At 41.0% G+C, this 19,001-nt stretch overlaps 1 protein-coding gene across 1 annotated transcript in view; it reads right to left on the bottom strand.

Moving 5' to 3' along the window:
- The window catches only part of ABCA4 (ATP binding cassette subfamily A member 4), a 304,087-nt gene that overhangs the window by 272,235 nt on the left and 12,851 nt on the right, over positions 1–19,001 (bottom strand). The window contains exons 4-5 of the mRNA XM_040359994.1: positions 18,569–18,708; positions 10,594–10,721 (exon numbers count right to left, since the gene is read on the bottom strand). Of these exons, the coding sequence (XP_040215928.1) occupies positions 10,594–10,721; positions 18,569–18,708 (268 nt within the window). The remainder of the gene's footprint in view (positions 1–10,593; positions 10,722–18,568; positions 18,709–19,001) is intronic.

Below are 19,001 nucleotides of genomic sequence, written 5' to 3'. Positions count from 1 at the left end.
GATATTGCAGGTAAAAAAAGAATTGTCTGGTCTCGATATAACTAATATTTGCAATCAGCAGCCTTGTGGTCTTTTGGGAAGACGAAGTTACACTGTGTTTAAGCTAGCAATACTCGCATAGAAGTCTTTTGTTCAACCTACGGGCTGAATGAAGGATGTCTAACAAGTGTCTAAAGGTCCGTACACACGATACGAAAATCGTAAATCGTATGCAAAATTTTGGTCCATGAACGATCTGCCGATTTTCAGATCGTTCGTGCGGTGCTTTCGACAGCCAATTCCGATTTTTCGTACGACAAAAGCTGGCAGACTATAAAATTTTTGTCGGCTGTGAACACAACATCCAATTTTCATTTAATTAGTATGGTATTCATCCCAAAAAAATTGTAAGAGCAAGACTACGCATTCTCAAAAAACGAAAGAACACATACAAAACTATTCAACACATTACGTCACTTCTGAAGTTGAATTCTGTTTCAAAAAAATGGACGACCGTTCGTCCGAAAATCTGATCGTGTTCTACGAGGCTTTACAGCGCTGATGGACAAACTACCTCTGCCGGCTATTCTAATCCTGGAGAGTGGCTGCATCTGATTGGATGCAATCACTGTTTGGCTGACAATTTTCCACTTGGCTCCTTCAACAGGAAAGGCTAAAATATATTTTGAAAGCATTCCAGTTATTCAATATTATTGGAAGATGAACACACATGAAAGGATTGCTGCTTCTGCTATCTAGATGGAACCATATTCATTCACTACTACAATCACAAGGGTGACCCCCACGTCTTGTGAAAGCTGTTCCACATTTTTGAAGGCTTTGGATAGTTATAAATGTATGAATGTTTTAGATCATTTATATACTCTATGTTGCGGCATGAGAAGTGATAAAATAAAGTCAACGGACAGAAATGTTATGTTCATTTAACAAGGAAATGTGGGCCCACAGACTTCCTACATTAGTGTGTCTGTATAGAGAAACCTGGAATACTTAATGTGTTACAAAGTGAGCATCTGATCTTAGTATTTCAGTCAATGAGTGGGTTATCAGTATGTTATGATTAGTCTGGCAAACAAGGTAATAGATCTTATACATACAGTAGACATATTTATCAGCTGAATGCAGAATGGAATGTCTTTTTGTACAAATCAATATGGGAAATGAGAAATCATCAGAGTGGAACTAATGTCAGACTGGATGTATTTAGTTACCTATTGCTGGTTTTGAGTTTAAATATATGCTTCCCTGAGACAGATGGCTTAGGCGATAGGGTGGAAGAATAATACGAGCATTCAGCACATGTTCAGATATACAGAGACATATGCTTATTATGCCACTTCTGTGTACGAGAAGTCCCTCTATAAAATGTATGTATCTTTACCTACAGGAATGTGGTAGAGCTATGTTAGACTAACTTGAACACAATTTGATACCAACTGATTTTTTTTAAAAATTACATTACAAAGACAATTACCAGAAACCCATTCAGGAATCAGCTTTTAAATGGAATATTATCATGATCTAAATGGCGCCAACATAAAAATGGTTTATTAGAGATTGTGACAGCTGCCCCTTTAAATGTGAAACACACTATTTCTAAAACCGTAAAAAAAGTAAAGTAGGCGCTATTTCTCTACATAAATCCTTACACACTTTGTGTTTACATCCAAATCTGATTAAAACATTCAAATGAGTAGTACATCAATATCCCATTTGTTAAAAGATTTTACAACTCAAAAAAATGCAAATATCCTATACTTGCAATATTATGCAAACAATTGTGACTTAAAGTCCCATGAGTGAAAAAACGTATGTAATCCAAAAAAGAATAAAAAATCCCTCTCAGACTGTTCCAACACAAGGATCCGTGAAATCGCACTTATTAAACTTGATCCCAACCACCGTGTTGCTTAGTGGCGTGATATAAAACACAGCTCAAGCAAAAAGTGCTCCATCGCCAGTGATGCTACTATAGCACTGACCAGAGCCCTGAGGCCCACTGGACCAACACACGTTTGCTATACAGCCAAGATAACCAACAAGGAGCTCCGAATCAGCATTTCTTCATCCCACAGGTATGTTCGCCCCTCAATGGATGTGCACCAATCACCCAGAAAGTAAAAAAAAAAAAAGTGCAACACAGTTTATTAACCCCCCCCCCCTTTTAAAAACACAGTTATAGCGCTTGCACATCAGAGTGTCCAGACCACCACCAGCTCGATCAGCATTTCTATGTATCCATACACAGCCATCAGATTGTGCAGACAAAGGAGCAGTCTGTCTTACCCAACCACAGAATGCGTTTCACTGGTGAACGGATTTGACATCACCTGTAGTCCATTTCGCTGAATTAGCGCTGTCAGAATTCAGGATGACTTGTGAGTTACAATTTATTGTGAAATATTGTGGATATAGGATATTTGCATTTTTTGAGTAAGAAAATATTTTCACAAATGGGATATTGATTTACCACTCATTTGAATGTTTTAATCATATTTGGAGGTAAACACAATGTTTGTGAGGATTAACGTAGAGAAATAGCTTTTAATAGTATGTCTACAGTACATTAAACTGAAAATTGACATGCAGCCGATTCAGTTGGGTTACGTATATAATTGTGCTCCTTTCTCGACCAAGACAAAAAAAAAGGCTGCTGAATGGACACCCACACTGCCTTTTATCCTAATCCTTACTTTGTTTTATTATCCAGTTTTTCTTCTATTACTGCCTAGACACAAACAATGATGAAGAAGCAGTTGTGAGTCACTGAAATGCGTAGGGAGTACCTTCAGATTTTTTACCAAGGCTAATACATTTATACTAGACAAAGCACTTGTTTACACATGCAGTTGAGGAGCAGTAAAAATAGGTGTTTGAACTGTGGTTTTACTGTCCCCCAAAATAGCCCCCCCCCCATCCCTTAAGACCGTAAAATAATCTAGATGGGGTCATACAAATGCTGCATACATGGTGCTATGCTTCCTGGCTACAGCAAATTTTACTCCCGGCCAAATTCAGCAGGCAGTACTGCCACCAAAGGCAACCGATTCAAATGACCAGGGCTGCATTGCAACCGCCGTGTAAACTTGTGCAACACGTGCAGTTGTAGTGCAGGCATTACAAGGTTTAAACAGGTGGTAATCACCTGTTAAATGCTTCTCAAGAAAGAATCCCTTTTCAGAAGGGCAGCAAGGTCTGCTGCAAGTGTAAATGTAGCTTTACTATTAGCTTGTGGAGCTATTCACCTCTGCAACCTCTAGGAGATATACAAGAATCACTTTAAAACCTAGTTACATATTCCTTACAAATCAATAAATGTACTTGCATTGTAAAAAAATAAAAAGCTAGTATCTGCTAAATATGTCCGACATTAGCTTCCTTTAAAAGCTTGTACAGCACAGCGGTAAAGGGGGCAGTATCGTGGGCTATTAAGCCTCTCCTGCATTACAACTGTTGCACGAAGCTGTATAGGTTACAGCAGAGATATGATCCCATTAGTGTGATGCATAGGTGTGCACAGCCTGTAGCATTAGGGTGTGCACCTGAAAGCTCAAAAACACGGTACGGATCTCTCACTGTGTTCATTCAGAAAGGGAAGGGGCCGGTAAATGACATTACCCCTTCCCCCACTCTTCCTGAAATATCATCTATGTGTGCCCACTGGAGTAGCCAATGGAAGAGGAGGGAAGTCAGTCATGCTGTGGGAGGGGACACCGGGCAGTAGGGGGAATCTGCACTGCAGGGAGTGATTAGGGTGTGCCTGGGCCCACCTGGCACACCCTGTGCGCACGCCTATGGTGTGATGGTATTGTCCAATTAGCTGTGAATGTATGACTGAACTGCAGTGGAGAAAAGTGAGCTCAGTGGCCTAGTAATACTGTTTGGTAGAATCAGAATGAAAATGGCAAATGCCTTTGGCAGGAAAATCATTTCACATATTATGTAGTTTAAGTGTGTATTTAACGTTTTCAGATCCAATTTAAACAGGTCTTCTTTGAGTTGGTAATTATGCCATTTAAAGTGGTCGTAAAGCCACTGTGTGATATTGCTACAATTCACTGTCCTACAATAAATGATGTGCCCAGTGTTTTAAAAAAAAATGCCCTTGTATACCTTATTTTATAGCACTCATGTGACTGCTCCCTGCTCTCCTCCCCCGGGTCTGATAACTATAGTGGGAGGGGCTGGGAATCCCCCACTGAGGTCAGCTGGGAGGAGAGGAGGAGAAAGGCAGGCTGTCACGTGAGTGCCGAGTGGCGCTCTGAAAAATGGTATAATGGGGCATATTTTTTTTACAAAAACACATACACTGGGCACATCATTTAATGTAAAACAGTGAATTGTAGCAATATCACACAGTTATTTTAGCAGCAGGAGGGGAGGATCAGGGAACAGATTGGAGCTGACAGGCAGGGAGGGAGGAAGAAAAGGGGAGCAAGGAAAGACAGTGGATGACGGGGCTCAACAGCCATGATAAACGTGGTTAGTTTACAGGGGGAGGGCAGCACCAGGCAGAATCAACCAGGTGTTTTAGATAAAAGAAAGGGCCAAATTTTTTTAGGGTTACTACTTTAACTAATGCATAATAAATATCAAGTTGACATTACGATTTGATACTGTATATTCTGCATCTCAAGTTCAATTCAAGTGCAGCATTTTTCAAATATGCTGCATGTCAAGTTTTACAATAAATATGGCCATAATCGCAATCAATATTATTATCATACAGGATTTATAAAGTGCCAACAGTTTGCGCAGCGCTTTACAATATAAGTCATCTGGTGTTTCAATCACTTGCAAGTTGCACCTGACAACTGCTGCCTGGATAACAAGAGAGAGAAAGTCTCATCAGTTGGGATATTATCAGTCTGTCCAGACCTCCGACTTATCATTTGGTACTATGTTCTGGCCCTGTCACCATCCAGGCATTCTGTAGGCATTGCATGCATACACTGGGGCAGATTCATCAATAGATACGCCGGCGGATCTCCTGATCCGCCGGCGTATCTGTGAGGCCTCGTACACACGACAGAGTTTCTCGGCAGAATTCACCGAGAAACTCGGTCAAAACCCGGATTCTGCCGAGAAACTCTGTCGTCTGTACAGTTTTGGCTCGATGGAGCCGCCGAGGAGCTCGACGGCTTCATCCCAGAACTCGACGAGGAACTCGACGTGCCAAGCACGTCGAGTTCCTCGGCCGTGTGTACAGGGCCTGAGACCCGACGGTCGGATCTGTGAGATCCCACCGTCGGAGCTATGCGACTGATTCATAAGAATCAGTTCCGCATAGATCTCCCTTGGATCCGACTGGTGTAAGTGACTTACACCAGTCGAATCTTAGGCTGTAATCTCCCGCCGGCCGCTAGGTGTCGTCGCGATTTTTTACCCGTCGCATATGCAAATGAGGAAAACCGCCGATTCACGTCCGTACGCCCGCCCGTCGCTCGTTTTCTACGTCGTTTGCGTTCGGGTTTTTCCGGCGGATAGCTACCCCTGCTTCTATGAGGGGTAGCTAATGTTAAGTATGGCCGACGTTCCCGCGCCGATTTTTAAATTTTCTACGTCGTTTGCGTACCGCGATGGGGAATACCGATGGCCGCAAACGACGTACCCGCCGCAAACAATGACGTCGTAGCAACGTCATTTGGAGCATGCGCACTGGGCTTTTTCGCCCCAGCGCATGCGCAGTTAAATCGGCGCGGGAACGCGCCTGATTTAAATTGTACACTCCCCCTAGCCGCGGAATTTGCATTCCGCCGGGGGGAGTTAGGATCCGACATGGTGCAGTTTGCGAGGTAAGTGCTTGATGAATCATGCACTTGCCTCGCTAAATTGCACCGGCGGATCGCAAACCAGGTAGATCTAGCGGATCTAAAGATCCGCAGATCTACATGAATCTGCCCCACTGTATATAGTTTGTCTTGTGGGTACACACCCAGATGCTGTATGCACATCTGAACCATCAGTGGCTCTAGTGAAGACCAGATATTACTAGACCCAGCAACTTTGGAAAAACCTTATGATGACGATAAAGGGGATGTATTTCTTGTTAATCATAAAAAAAGGATCTATCTACCTCAATATGTGACACTTTGACAGGTCCTATCAGTGATATTTTTTCCCCTAAATCAGCTGAAATCTCTGCATCGTGAGACAAAATGTGTCCTGGTGATAACGTAAGGGCAGACCTGGCATAAAAATGGTAGGTCTGCTTATCTGGCATCCCACCCTGGTTTTATGCACTAATGCTTAGTATGAATCATTATGTACCGGTATATTATATTTTTCTTATTATTATTGTTGCCATTATTATTAATATTACATAACCCAGTGTGCCTCTGCACAGAACACTATATAGGGACCTGCGTATTCATGTTCATTGAATGTCATACTATCTAAGCCATGGGTCTATCTGCCTAGTCATGTCTGTAAATGTCAGTGTGTTACAATGCCTCATGGGATGTGTAGTTCTACAATAGCTGGAGGGCCGTAGTTTGAGGATCCCTGATCTAAGCCTATGAATAAGTGAATATTCTTGTTAAAATATAAGGTACGGCGCAAAAACAATATATGTGAGAAATTTGATAATAACACCAAAAACTGAATATAAGTGAAAAAATTGGTAATGCCACCAATATATACTGTATTTGCTGGCGTATAAGACTACCTTTTACACTTAAAAAAACTGGTCAAAAAGCAGGGGTCGTCTTATACGCCGGGTCAGCTGCTTGGCTGCCTGTTGGATGTGCGGTAATACTGTATGTAGCTTCGGCTACATACAGTATATACCGCTTAGCCAATCTCGGTGAGCGGTATATTCAAATGAATACAGAGCCTGCTCGGATTGGAGTAACAACCTCTGCCAATCCGAGCAGGCTACATACAGTAGCCTGCTTGGATTGGCTTTGAGAGTCAGAGGCGTGGGCTGATGATGTTCCAGCCTCTGCCAATCCAAGCAGGCTTTGTATTCATTAATAGAATACATTGCTAGCCGTGATTGACTCCAGCAACAATGAAGAAGAATATGGCTCCAGAAAGAAGAAATATGAAGCATCGGAAAGGGGTGGTCTTATACAGTGAGTACAGGCAAAAAATCTTAAACTGTAAAATTAGGGGGTCATCTTATACGCCCAGTCGCCCTATACACCGGCAAATACGGTATGTAAAATTGATAATAAATGACAAGAAAATAAATAAATACATAAATGAATAAATAAATAATGTGCATATGCTAAGAACAAAGTAAGTGAATACCGAAAATGTTACCATAAACAAAAAAAACAAAAAGATGAATATATGGTCAATCCAAAATATTAACACATATTGACATGCCCTATTATTAAATAGGTAGAGTGAATGGAAAAATTTCAAGTGAAATTGAGTGAAATTTTTAAATGTTATTATCAAATTTCTCACATATATTGTTTTTGCGCCGTACCTTTTATTTTAACACGTTTTTAAATGTGTATCTACAATTTTTGGTACTGGCAGCATTTACATTTTAGTTTAGCGCAGTGTTCTTCCCAAAAAAAATTCCAAGTGAATATTCTTGTTTTATACTGCAACACTTCCTTTCATAAAATGTTTCTGGTAATGATTGTGAAATTTAAGGTAGCTAATTATATCTGCCTTTAGATTAGTAGTGATGTTCTGTACTCATTGTGAAACCAGTTAAATCACTTCATTAGGCATCTTACACATACTGTTTTATAAGAATGACTGGGGAAAATATCTGGGGAAATAAAGAACATGTAAACCTCTTCGCCACCCTGAAACTGACTCAGTACTTAAGACATCTGCTTTAATGCTCACAGCAACCTAGGTTTGTAATTAGGCCAGATCAATGATTGCATCTCCCACGCATCAGAAGGAAAGTGAAGTATTTCATTTCTTTCTGGCCTTTCCCAGAAATCCATTGGCTATGAATATACAATGCTGTATTGACAATGAAGGCTGAGTCAGTGTGAATCTGGCAATTCTGAGTCTTTCCTAAATTATCTCTTGCTGGTGTTCATGAGATTAGTCAGCAGTTCGAGACTGTCAGTATCAAATTCCCATAGAGCTGGCGTGGCACGAGCTACTTAAAAGTTGCAAGCTGGTTACTAGAATGATGACCTATTGATCTGTACTTGACCACAAATGGTTTACTTCACAAGGGGAGAGTTTTAGCGCTAAGACGTGAGATGACTCATATAATTTGGCTGATAATGCAAACAAAAGCAGTGACCTCTAGGCTGATTAGTTGAGGTCACTAAGGGACAATACCTGATCACATGGCTGAGAATGACACTTGAAACCGTCATTTTTATAGAAACAAGAGTTCACAAGACCCCCACCTTGCCTGTTTAATGTGTATTTATCACCAACGTACAAAAGCCTTTTGATGCAGTCCTGCCATTCCCTTAGAATTATTGACCTCACCGACTGCCATAACTAGGAACCTTTGGAAATTCCCTTGTGCATTGGGACTCTACAGCGGTAGGTATCGAAAAAAGCAACAAAGTGCTGTATTTAAGGAGGGGCTGACCTATATGTTTTTTAGGGAGGTGGTTTGACAGCGACTGCCCATTTCAGGATAATATGACAGTGGCAATATAGTCAACAAACACAGGCAGTTGTGACCATATAGGCAGGCAACAATTGTGACAATACACACACACAAAAAAAAAAAAAGGTGCTCAGCCATTGCCTTTTGTAGGGCAGTCATGCAAATAATTTATCTGTGCCCTTTGTAGCCTCCAGAACCGCTGGTGTATAGTGCAGATAACGCCATTATTTTACAAAGTCCCATAAAAACGATGGTGTGTGGGCAACGTCGTTTTACTGATGAAATTGGAAAATCTTTGTTTTTTCTACACGCCGAAAAATTTCTTTTTTTTTTTCATGCTGAAAAATTATCGTGTGTACGCGGCATTAGTTCCCTAAAAATAGAAAGTACTGCAGCAATAAACTAAAAATGATTGTAAATAATTTTTTTAACAGGTTATTTAAAGGATTTGTCAATTTTCAGTGTTTTCCTCTTAAAGCCACAAAATGAGACCCTCTCTATGTTGTATGGTATGCTTGTACATCGTTTTTGCATTGATGCATATGCACCATGGCAGTGCCCAGCCTTCAATGCATATTATTAGATAGTAGTATGCCTATTGGCCCTAAAAGTAGCCAGAACTTAAGTTTCACCCTTTCCTTATAGACTTCAATGGGATTCATTTCTGAATTGAGGTTTGCTAAATTTTGAACAAGATTCAATGAGCAATCGCAAATCGAACCCAGGCAAAATCACTGTTATCCAAGCACAGTGGTGGAGAGATGGGGGGGGGGGGGTGGTTGCAGCCAGGGGACAGAGCATAGTCCAGCAAATCTGTTGGTTTGCCCCGTATGAGCATATTTGCTCTAATAATATGATTCATTTTTAAATGATTTACACTAATGCTAAGCATTTGGTAAATTATTTCTCAGTGCCAGGTACATAGAAAAGGGGACAGAAGGTGAAGTAAGGAACTATTCATTTTTAGGTTTGACATTTATCTTAAAGAAGTGTGCTATGGATGGGACTAAGATGAGCTAAAAGTGACTGCTTACCTCAAGTCTACCACAAAATAAAGTGAAAAAGACAAAAAAGCCCCAATAAGAAGAACAAAAAAAGCAGCAAAGAGGTTATTTGCCCAAAGCAATAGCAATTAGAATTACAGTTTCCTAATTGACCCTCATCTCTCCCAACGTAGTTTGTTGGCTTTTATTGCAAGAACAATTCACTAATAGTATTTCTGCTCTGTACCCCTCTTTTTATAGTGAGAGGGCTGCCTTAACCAAAAACCTGTCACTGGCCTTTCTAAGCTTGCTGACCATAGTTCTAAGGCCCCTTTCACACGTGCGGACCATATGTCTGTATTTCATCCATCCGTTTTCGGATGAAATACGGACATACATGTATCCCTATGAGATAGAGGGTCTCAGCGGATGAACATCCGCCGACACCCGATCTCATCGGTCCCCGCTATGGTCCGTTTCTGCAGACGGAGGAAAATCCTATTTTTACATCCGTCTGCGGATCGGGTGAACACGGACAGACGGTCCATGTTCATCCGATCCCCCCATAGAGGAGAGCGGAGATCTGACAGGGCGGTCCCTGCGGCTCAGTGGGGATCAACCGAGCGATCCCCACTGAGCAAGTGGATATAAAAGGAACAGATCCTCACAGGGGCCCTAAGTCCATGCAGTGGATTAGGGTTTTTAAAAACCTCCCATGTGAATCTGCACATACATCTTGATTGAGAAGACCATGATGAGATGTGTACGTATAGTCTGTCCTATGATTTTGCATACAGTTTGTCCTCTATTCTGTAAGTGGCTGCTTGATAATAAAAAAAATATATATATTTTATAAAAAAAATCTAGTGGCTCCTTGCCTGGCTAACCAAAATCCATATGCTTCAGACATTGTGATAAATGAGGTGTTGCATGGAGTCTTCTGGGCAGAACCTTCATAGTAGAGTCAGAATATGGTGTGTACAATGCAGAGTTTGGTGTCAGCATACAGTACTTTACAGAGATTGACATTTTAACAAAGAACACCTATTATCTTATTGTTACCTGTTCAATCCGAACTTGGGAGTTAATGAGCTGGTACACCACAGAGTCAGATAGTCCAATATCTTTCAGCAAAAACAAAGTCAGAGCTTCATCATCCTTTAAGATGTCTCTGATTCTTATACCACGCCCTAGGTAGAAAAACATTAGAGGGAAAGCGTTAAACTAATATAAAAGATGGACATTGGCGCTAACAAATTTTACTAATATATAATTATGCCATGTACACACGATTGGAAATTCCGACAAGAAAACCGTGGATTTTTTTCCGATGGAATGTTGGTTTAAACTTGTGTTGCATACACACGGTCACACAAAATTTCGACCATCAAGAACGCGGTGACGTACAACACACAACGAGCCGGGAAACGTGTCCAAATGATTCAGAGCATGCGGTTTTTTTTGCGCATCGGTATTGCATACAGACGATCGGAATTTCCGACAAGAACTTTTCTTGGCGGAAAAACTGAGAACCAGCTCTCAAATTTTTGCTGTCGGAAATTCGGACAGAAAAAGTCGGTCGGAATTTCTGACCAAAAGTTCACATCAAACTTTTCTTGTGGGAAATTCCGACTGTGTGTATGCGGCATTAGCCTTTACTTTTAAGACAGGTGCCATAGTTAGTAATGTTTTGGCAATTTATTAGAAATTAATTTTTTTTTTTATATTTTCTTTCTTTATTATGGTTAGGATTTTTTTTTTATATTACATATGGATATTTTGTGTTCTTTCTTTTGGGGTCTCTTGTCTCCTTTTCGCATGCATCTTCCTTAGCTTTGGTTAAAGAAGCCTGATGTTTCCAGAGCTCAATAGCTCAAGCTAAATGCGTCAAAGGGATAACACACCTGTTTTTGGAGGGCTAAATCTTAGGTTTAAATTAGGGAAACTAATGACAATCCTTGGCAACATGACATTCACAGGCAAAGCACAGGTTACTTTAAAGGCAAGGTTGTGTGACAGCTGGTTATACAATAAAGAACTTGGTAGAGCTGGGTTAAAGTACATTACAGTACAAACCCGCTCAGCAAATTGATGAGGTACGCTCAGGATAAGTGTTTCATCCTTTATTCTTAATTTAACCCCTAAATCCAACACCTTATCTAGGTCAACCTCTAAATCGATATAGAAACCTAAAGGTAACCCCTTAAACCTACATTGAAAGTAACCTTAAACCTATTTTTGTTAATCCACCTCTAACAATGACCCTTATGCCGCGTACACATGACCATTTTTCACGTGAAAAATTACTTATGAACATTAAAAACGATCGTGTGTGGGCTCCAGAGCATTTTTTGCGACGTTAAAAATGGGCATTAAAATTTAGAACATGCTCTAAATTTTCACGTAGTTTTTCATGTTGTCGTTTTTAACGTCGTAAAAAAATGGTCATGTGTACGCTTTAACGACGTGAAAAAAACGTGCATGCTCAGAAGCAAGTTATGAGACGAGAGCGCTCGTTCTGGTAAAACTAGTGTTCGTAATGGAGATAGCACATTCATCACGCTGTAACAGACTGAAAAGCACGAATCGTCTCTCACCAAACTTTTACTAACACGAAATCAGCATACGCAGCCCCAAGGGTGGCGCCATCCGAATGGTACTTCCCCTTTATAGTGCCGTCATATGTGTTGTACGTCACCACGCTTTGCTCGAGCATTTTTTATTTCATGATCGTGTGTAGGCAAGGCAGGCTAAACAAGAATCGGGTTTAAAAAAAAACGTTGTTTTTCTAGACCATTCGTGTGTACGCGGCATTAGGCCTCAAAGCCTCACTCACACTGAAAGTTATAATAACATTATAAAAACGCCAGTAGCTTTGCAGTGAGTTTTTCAAAGTTGTTTCTTTTTGGTTTTCAGTGAATTTCTATTGAGTTAAGTGTTTTTTTTCCACCAATGGGATCAAAAACGTTAAAAAACGCTGGTGAGTCTATCAGCGATAGATTGTTTTTACAGCTGAAAAACACCTCTCAGAACCCACTAATTTTGGATATTTTTTTACACCCAAAAAACGCTGCTGCCCAAGACAGTTGATAACAGCCTATGTGTACATGAACACAAAGGATAATATGATGGGGAGATTATTGACTGTAGAAAAAACATCTGAAGCCACAAACAGCAGCTGTAAAAACATCCACAAATGTCCAGTGTGCATAAGGCCTTAACCTGAACACAACTATTAAACCCAACATAACCTCATGGTCCAAACTTACCTAAACCCAATAATCATTGAACCTAAAAAAGATCATCTTAAAAAAAAACAGCATTAACCACTTTCCGACCAGCCGCTGTCATTATACTGCGGCAGGTCGGCTGTCCTGTGCAAACCGTCATAATTGTGCAGCAGGCCGTGCATGGGAGATAGTGGGCGCGTGCGTTGTACAGTGGCAGAGCAGGAATCTGTTGGTGTAAACAAGGCAGATCCCCATTCTGCAAGATGACATGTCAGAGATCTTCTGTTCCCAGTCATCGGGAACAGAAATCTCTGTCATGTACCTGGCAGCCCATCCTCCCTACAGTTAGAACACGCCCAGGTAACACACTTAACCCCTTGATCACCCCCTAGTGTTAACACCTTCCCTGCCATTTTTATAGCACTGATCAATGTAATAATGGCACTGGTCCCCAAAAAGTGTCATTTGGGGTCAGATTTGACCGCCGCAATGGTGCAGTCCTGCAGATCACCACCATTACCAGTAAAAACAATAAAAAAAAGTCCCTAAATGGATCCCATAGTTTGTAGACGTGATAACATTTGGGAAAACCAATCAATATACGCCTATTGCGATTTGTTTTTACCAAAAATATGTAGAAGAATAGATTATTGGCCTAAACTGATGAATACATTTTTTTTTTTTTTTTTTTTTATAAATTGTCACTTTTTTTGTTTATAGCGTACAAAATAAAAACAGCAAAGGTGATCAAATACCACCAAAAGAAAGCTCTATTTGTGGGGAAAAATGGACATAAATCTTGTTTAGGTATAGCGTCGCACGAATACGCAATTTTCAGTTAAAGCGACGAAGTGCCATATCGCAAAAAATGGCTGGGTCAGGAAGTGGGTAAATCATTCCGGGGCTAAAGTGGTTAATGCCAAAATTACAAAGAAATTTGTTTAGAATTATTGTGGTAATTTTATTTATCCATTTTCTCCTGTTAGCTCTTGCTCTCTGTCACCCTAAGCTTCAGGCTTTATTTTGACCATCTTGTAATTTATTTTGTATTGTTAAACGAAAAGTGGAATTTGCTAAATATGTGAATGTTCCATATACAGTACATGTAAAATTCTTCATATAAATGAGGTATGTATACATGTACATGCTATACGGTAGTTATAAATGTGTTGTTTTGGCAACAGAAGACACCTACTGTTTGATATGTTTATGTGGTATGTTTCATATATGTGATATGTTTTAATAGTTATTCCCTTTAAAATAATAAACCATATACATTTACCTGCAAACGTGTTTGGCGGTTGGACTACAACTGTTCCGTCTGCAGGAATTCCGTTTATAGTCTAGAACCCAGTTAAAGAACACTATTTATAATTGTTTGAAACTTTTAGTTGTCTGGTATTTGCACTTCAACGGGATCTTTCAAAGTCCCACTTAACTATGACAGTGACAAACGAGTGAAGCCGTAAGAGAGTAGCTTGAGGATATACAGACATAGGGGTCTGTGTCTTACATACGTTAATCTGAAGTACAGTATCTACACCTAACTACTTTTATCCTTTGTTTTAAATGTAGGCTGTGCACTTGTAGTTAGCAAATCTCCTTGGCCTCGAATTGTTTAGCCTTAAAAATGCAGGAAATGAGCTTCAGCCATTGTCACAGATTATGTTTTGGAGCTGTCAAAAGAACTGTTTGTTACCATTTTAGTTGGGGTTGATTTATTAAAAGAGAAATATGGGGTTTTGTTTTTGTCGCAATCTTGCCCGAGCCTGGCCCGGATCTGTGACGTCAGCTGACAGCGGGCTTCAGCCCGTTGTCTGCTGAAAACGGCTCACAGAAGTGCAGGACGAGCTTTGGCTGTACTTCACCTTTAAAGGCAAATAGGTTGCTCACTTTGCAAGGGAATTTTCCCAAGAGCTTCATGAATGTGGCGAAATTTCACTTTGCAAAAAATACCCAATTATGTGCAAGGAAAATAAAAAAAACAGCATTTTTGCTTGCACATGATTGGATGACAGAAGAATCTCTATGTGCCCTGATGTATGTTGCTTATGTTTAATATACATGTGATTCTTTTTTTTTTGTGCAGTGAGTTTTTCGAAGAAAGAGCAATATAATGTCACAATGCTTTAGAAATGGATGAACAAATACTTTTCTGTTTGTAGATTGGCTAAAATAACAGTGGAAATCCACACCAGCCAGGAGCAAGCAATCAAAAATCTGCTTTGCTTAGATTACAAATAGAAGACTATTTTTTATTTTTTTTAATGAAAAAGGCTTTGAATGGCTTAAGGTTTAACAGTGAAACTACCGTAGCTTGCAGCAGGTTTGATGTGCAGTGTCCACACACAATACATGCAAAATTGAAACCTATCTTAGAGTCAAGGATCACGACATGTGATCCCTATTAAAAGAAATTAGTATTATGAGAAATATGGAAAGTTGACATTTGTGACCTCCTCCTGAAAATGCTAGTTGCCAGGCTGTCTCCAACCTCATATTTTCTGGCGCAGCCTCCAGTACTGCTCAGCAACTGTTGTCAAGTCAATACTCCATGTGGAAAGCTCAAAACTGGTTCTAATCAGTGACTTTACAGATCACAGTTTTCTCTGTGTCCATCCAAGTTTTCTCCTGTCTTGAGACCTGATGAAGGGGGAGTGGTGTTGCCTCGAAAAGTGTTGGCTATTTTTATATAATGTATTTTATAAAATGATTGGTCTGGAGCTCCTTTGGGTGTCCATCGAGGGAAGCCTTGACTCACAGGAGCTATTGAGCTTGTCTTAGGTTTTCCTTCGTCTAACTACACATACAAGTCTAAATGTTGCAAGCGCCATATGTCCAGAATACACATTTTCTTTAATGCTGTCAGAACATAATCCTTGTTAAAAATAGATCAGAATGCCTCCATAGTGTGTTCTGTATTTCTGACCATATGCATGAGCACTATGCGAATCGCAATTACAATATTAACGGGTACTGTCATCTGTTTAGCAAATCAATATATAAAGATGAATTGTAAACACGTTGTACAGTAGTTCTATATCGTCTATATATTTTGTTTTATTTATATATTTATTTTTCTAACAAGTTTCTAAATGGCTTTTTATTTTTTTTCAATTTATATAAATGTTTTACTTAACAATAAATATCTAACATAAGGGACTACCCGTGGTTATTATTTTGTAGAGCATTCTTTATTTTCTAAAGGGATTTTACAGAAATCGTTTTTTGCATTGCTACTGTGTCTCTCTAATTGAATCTCATGCACCATGTCTGAATAGAGCAAACGAGAGTGGGGGGGAAGTCACTCCTCAGAAAAATTCAGCACATTTCTGAATAATACTTGGTACCTGGGCCATTCACAGCACCCTGTACCATGTGATTAGCTATAGCCAATCACAGATCACAGCTGTTATGAATGTAACCCATTCGTGAAAGTCCAAAAATTGCTGTTATTTATTACAGGTACTTATATAGTGCAATTAATTTATGCAGTGCCTTACATATGTGTAGCACCCTCAAGTTAGGTAGGTTCTAGAGTGAGAATTTTTGTCGGCAGAGTCGTTAAATTTAGGCAGGCCTAGCTGGTTGCTAGACCTGTTTGTTTTCATTCTGGGCTGGGAGTGGCTCAGGGTAGCAGCTGGTGACTCACAAACCGCATCACTTCACTTTCGCCTCCCTCTTCCTTCTAGAAAGTCCTGGAAAGAGAGGAGGGGAAAATAGGTGGTGCTGCCTAGGGTATCTTAAGGAGCCTTGACAAATCTCCAACTTGGATTGGCAGGGGGCAGGCCTCCTTAAATACCTGGGTTCAGCCCAGCTAGGGAGGAGTTGTCGGGTGGAAGAACTGGAGTAAGAGGGTGTGGAGGCTGTCGAGGCCCACGGGCAGCTCCCCACTCTGAGGGGGGGTTGACCCTGGGTTGAGGCTCGGGTGCATCCAGGAGGAGTGACAAGATCCTGAAAGGACATGAGAGAGCAAGTAGAGAACAGCGAGTGAGAACACTAGGGAGGACTACTGGTCGTGGCTGGGAGGGCTGGTGAGTGAGCACAGTCAGGAGAGGCACGCCTGAGAGAACTGGGAGATTGCAGTTAAGATGGGTGCAGAACCAGAAGAGAGGACTGTGAAAAGGGCAGTGGAGAGAGGTCATTGCAGCCAGGCTGGCTAGCAGGACCTGAAGAGAGCTATCTGGGAGTGGTAGCTGAATAGAGGACAGCTAGTACCTGAACTATTTCTACACCACAGGAGCCCGAGGTCCCAGCCCACAAAAAGGCATTTCATTAAGGCTTGGCTAAAGCAGTTTTAGGCCTACCCATGAGGTGCTAGCTAGTCTGGAGGAGTAACAATCTTCAACGAGGGCAGTGCTGGTGGAAGAACAGTCTGCAGCAAGTGAAGTGCTAGAGGAGAAACGGTGTGCAGCAAGTGTTTGTGCTGGAAGATTAAGGTGTATATTTTGGAGAGTATACAGAAGTCGCAAGCAAGTTTGCATTGAATATCTCTGAGCATCCCATGGTTCCCAATTTCCCATCCAAGTTTAATCACCTCAATAGAAAAACAAAAACAAAGCTATGGACTGTTTTATGTCTCTAAAGCCTCGTACACACGACCGAGAAACTCGACGGGCGAAACACATCGTTTTGCTCGTCGAGTTCCTTGTTAGGCGAGCCAAATTTCTCCATTGCCCTTGAGGAAAAAGAAGACATGCTCTCTTTTTGGCTCAACGAGATCCTCGACAGTTTCCTCGTCGAAAAGTGTACACACGACCGGTTTCCTTGGCAAAAAAAAAATACCAGCAAGTTTCTTGCTGGTTTTTGCAGAGAAACTCTGTCGTGTGTACGAGGCCTGAGTGACTGAGCGATGAATGTCTGGCTGGGCAGGGCCACAGGTGGCTACATGTATATTATACATTCACATCAGTTCCTGCCCTCAAGGAGCTTACAATCTAAAGTCCTTAACTCACATACACTTTCTAGGGACCAATTAACCTACCACACTTTGGAGTGTGGGAGGAAACCCTTGCAGGCACAGGGAAAAGATGCAACTCACGACAGTGTCATGGTTGAGATTCAAACTGGCAACCCTAGTGCTGCTATGCGGAAGTTCTAACCACTTTTGAATGGCACCCAAGTGCACTAAGGGTAGTTTCATACCAAAATTCCTGCATGCTGCATTTTTGGTGCGCTTTCCCGCAAAGTGGCTAAACTGCAGCAGGGCAGCGTGAAAAGACCCCTTTCACACTGAGGCGCTTTACAAGCATTTTTGCGCAAAAATTGGTGCCTGTAAACTGTCTCTTCTGCAGCCCCAGTGTGAAAGCCTGAGTGCTTTCACACTGGGTGGCACGCTTGCAGGACAGGAAAAAAAAGTCCTGCAAGCAGCATCTTTGGGGTCGTGCGGGAGCGGTGTATGCACCACACCACCCCTGTGCTCATTGAAGTAAATGGGCCCTTAAAATCACTTTGAAAGCAGTGCTAAGCTGGCATTTTTAACCCCTTCTGAGGGGTTAAAAGCACCACTATAAAAGCCTTAAAAGCACTTTGAAAGCAGTGCTAAGCTGGCACTTTTAACCCCTTCTGGCGCCAGCGCTTTACTGCTAATGCCCGCACTGCCCCAGTGTGAAAGGGGTCTAAGGTAATGCACTTATGTTTCAAGGTCATTTGATTTCAGTAGGCTGCCTTAATGCAAAGCAGGTTATGCACAACATTATCCATGTTAGCGCACATGGTGTTAACAGGCCGCAAAAAAAGTAAATGGGCCCCAGACAGGCAAACAAAATCATTATTATCATATCTGAATTTAGCATCTAGAAATTTACCTGAAACTTTTCCGGGGTTGGTCCGAAGGGTATCCATGAAATTAGACATAGTATACAGTTCCCTCCACACCCTTCCAAGGTGCTGCATATCTGGCTTCTCTAAAAGGACATCTTGGGCATCTTTATAAGCTCTGGCAAGTCTTAGGAAAAGCAAAGAACAAACGGTTATTTGTAATGGAAAAAGGCTAAACCAGAAAACTGATAAAGCTTCAGAGACCTGCACTGTTCTCATGAAACACAGCACAGGTGCTTGCAGATTAGCAGACGCCAATTCACAGGTAGGGCAGTGAGTGTGGTGTTAGCTAGATATGCCGCAAGGAAAAAAATAAAGATATCTTTTGAGTTTGTTGATTATTGCATAAAATATTCCTCTTTACTTAAAGAGGAACTGCAGTCTGCTTACATAATTTGTAATAAAAACATATTTGCCATT

Source organism: Rana temporaria, chromosome 7 (genome assembly GCF_905171775.1).
Source record: "Rana temporaria chromosome 7, aRanTem1.1, whole genome shotgun sequence".
Classification (NCBI taxonomy): domain Eukaryota; kingdom Metazoa; phylum Chordata; class Amphibia; order Anura; family Ranidae; genus Rana; species Rana temporaria.
Note: the sequence above shows the minus strand (reverse complement) of the source record. Positions and strands in the feature narration are given on the sequence as shown.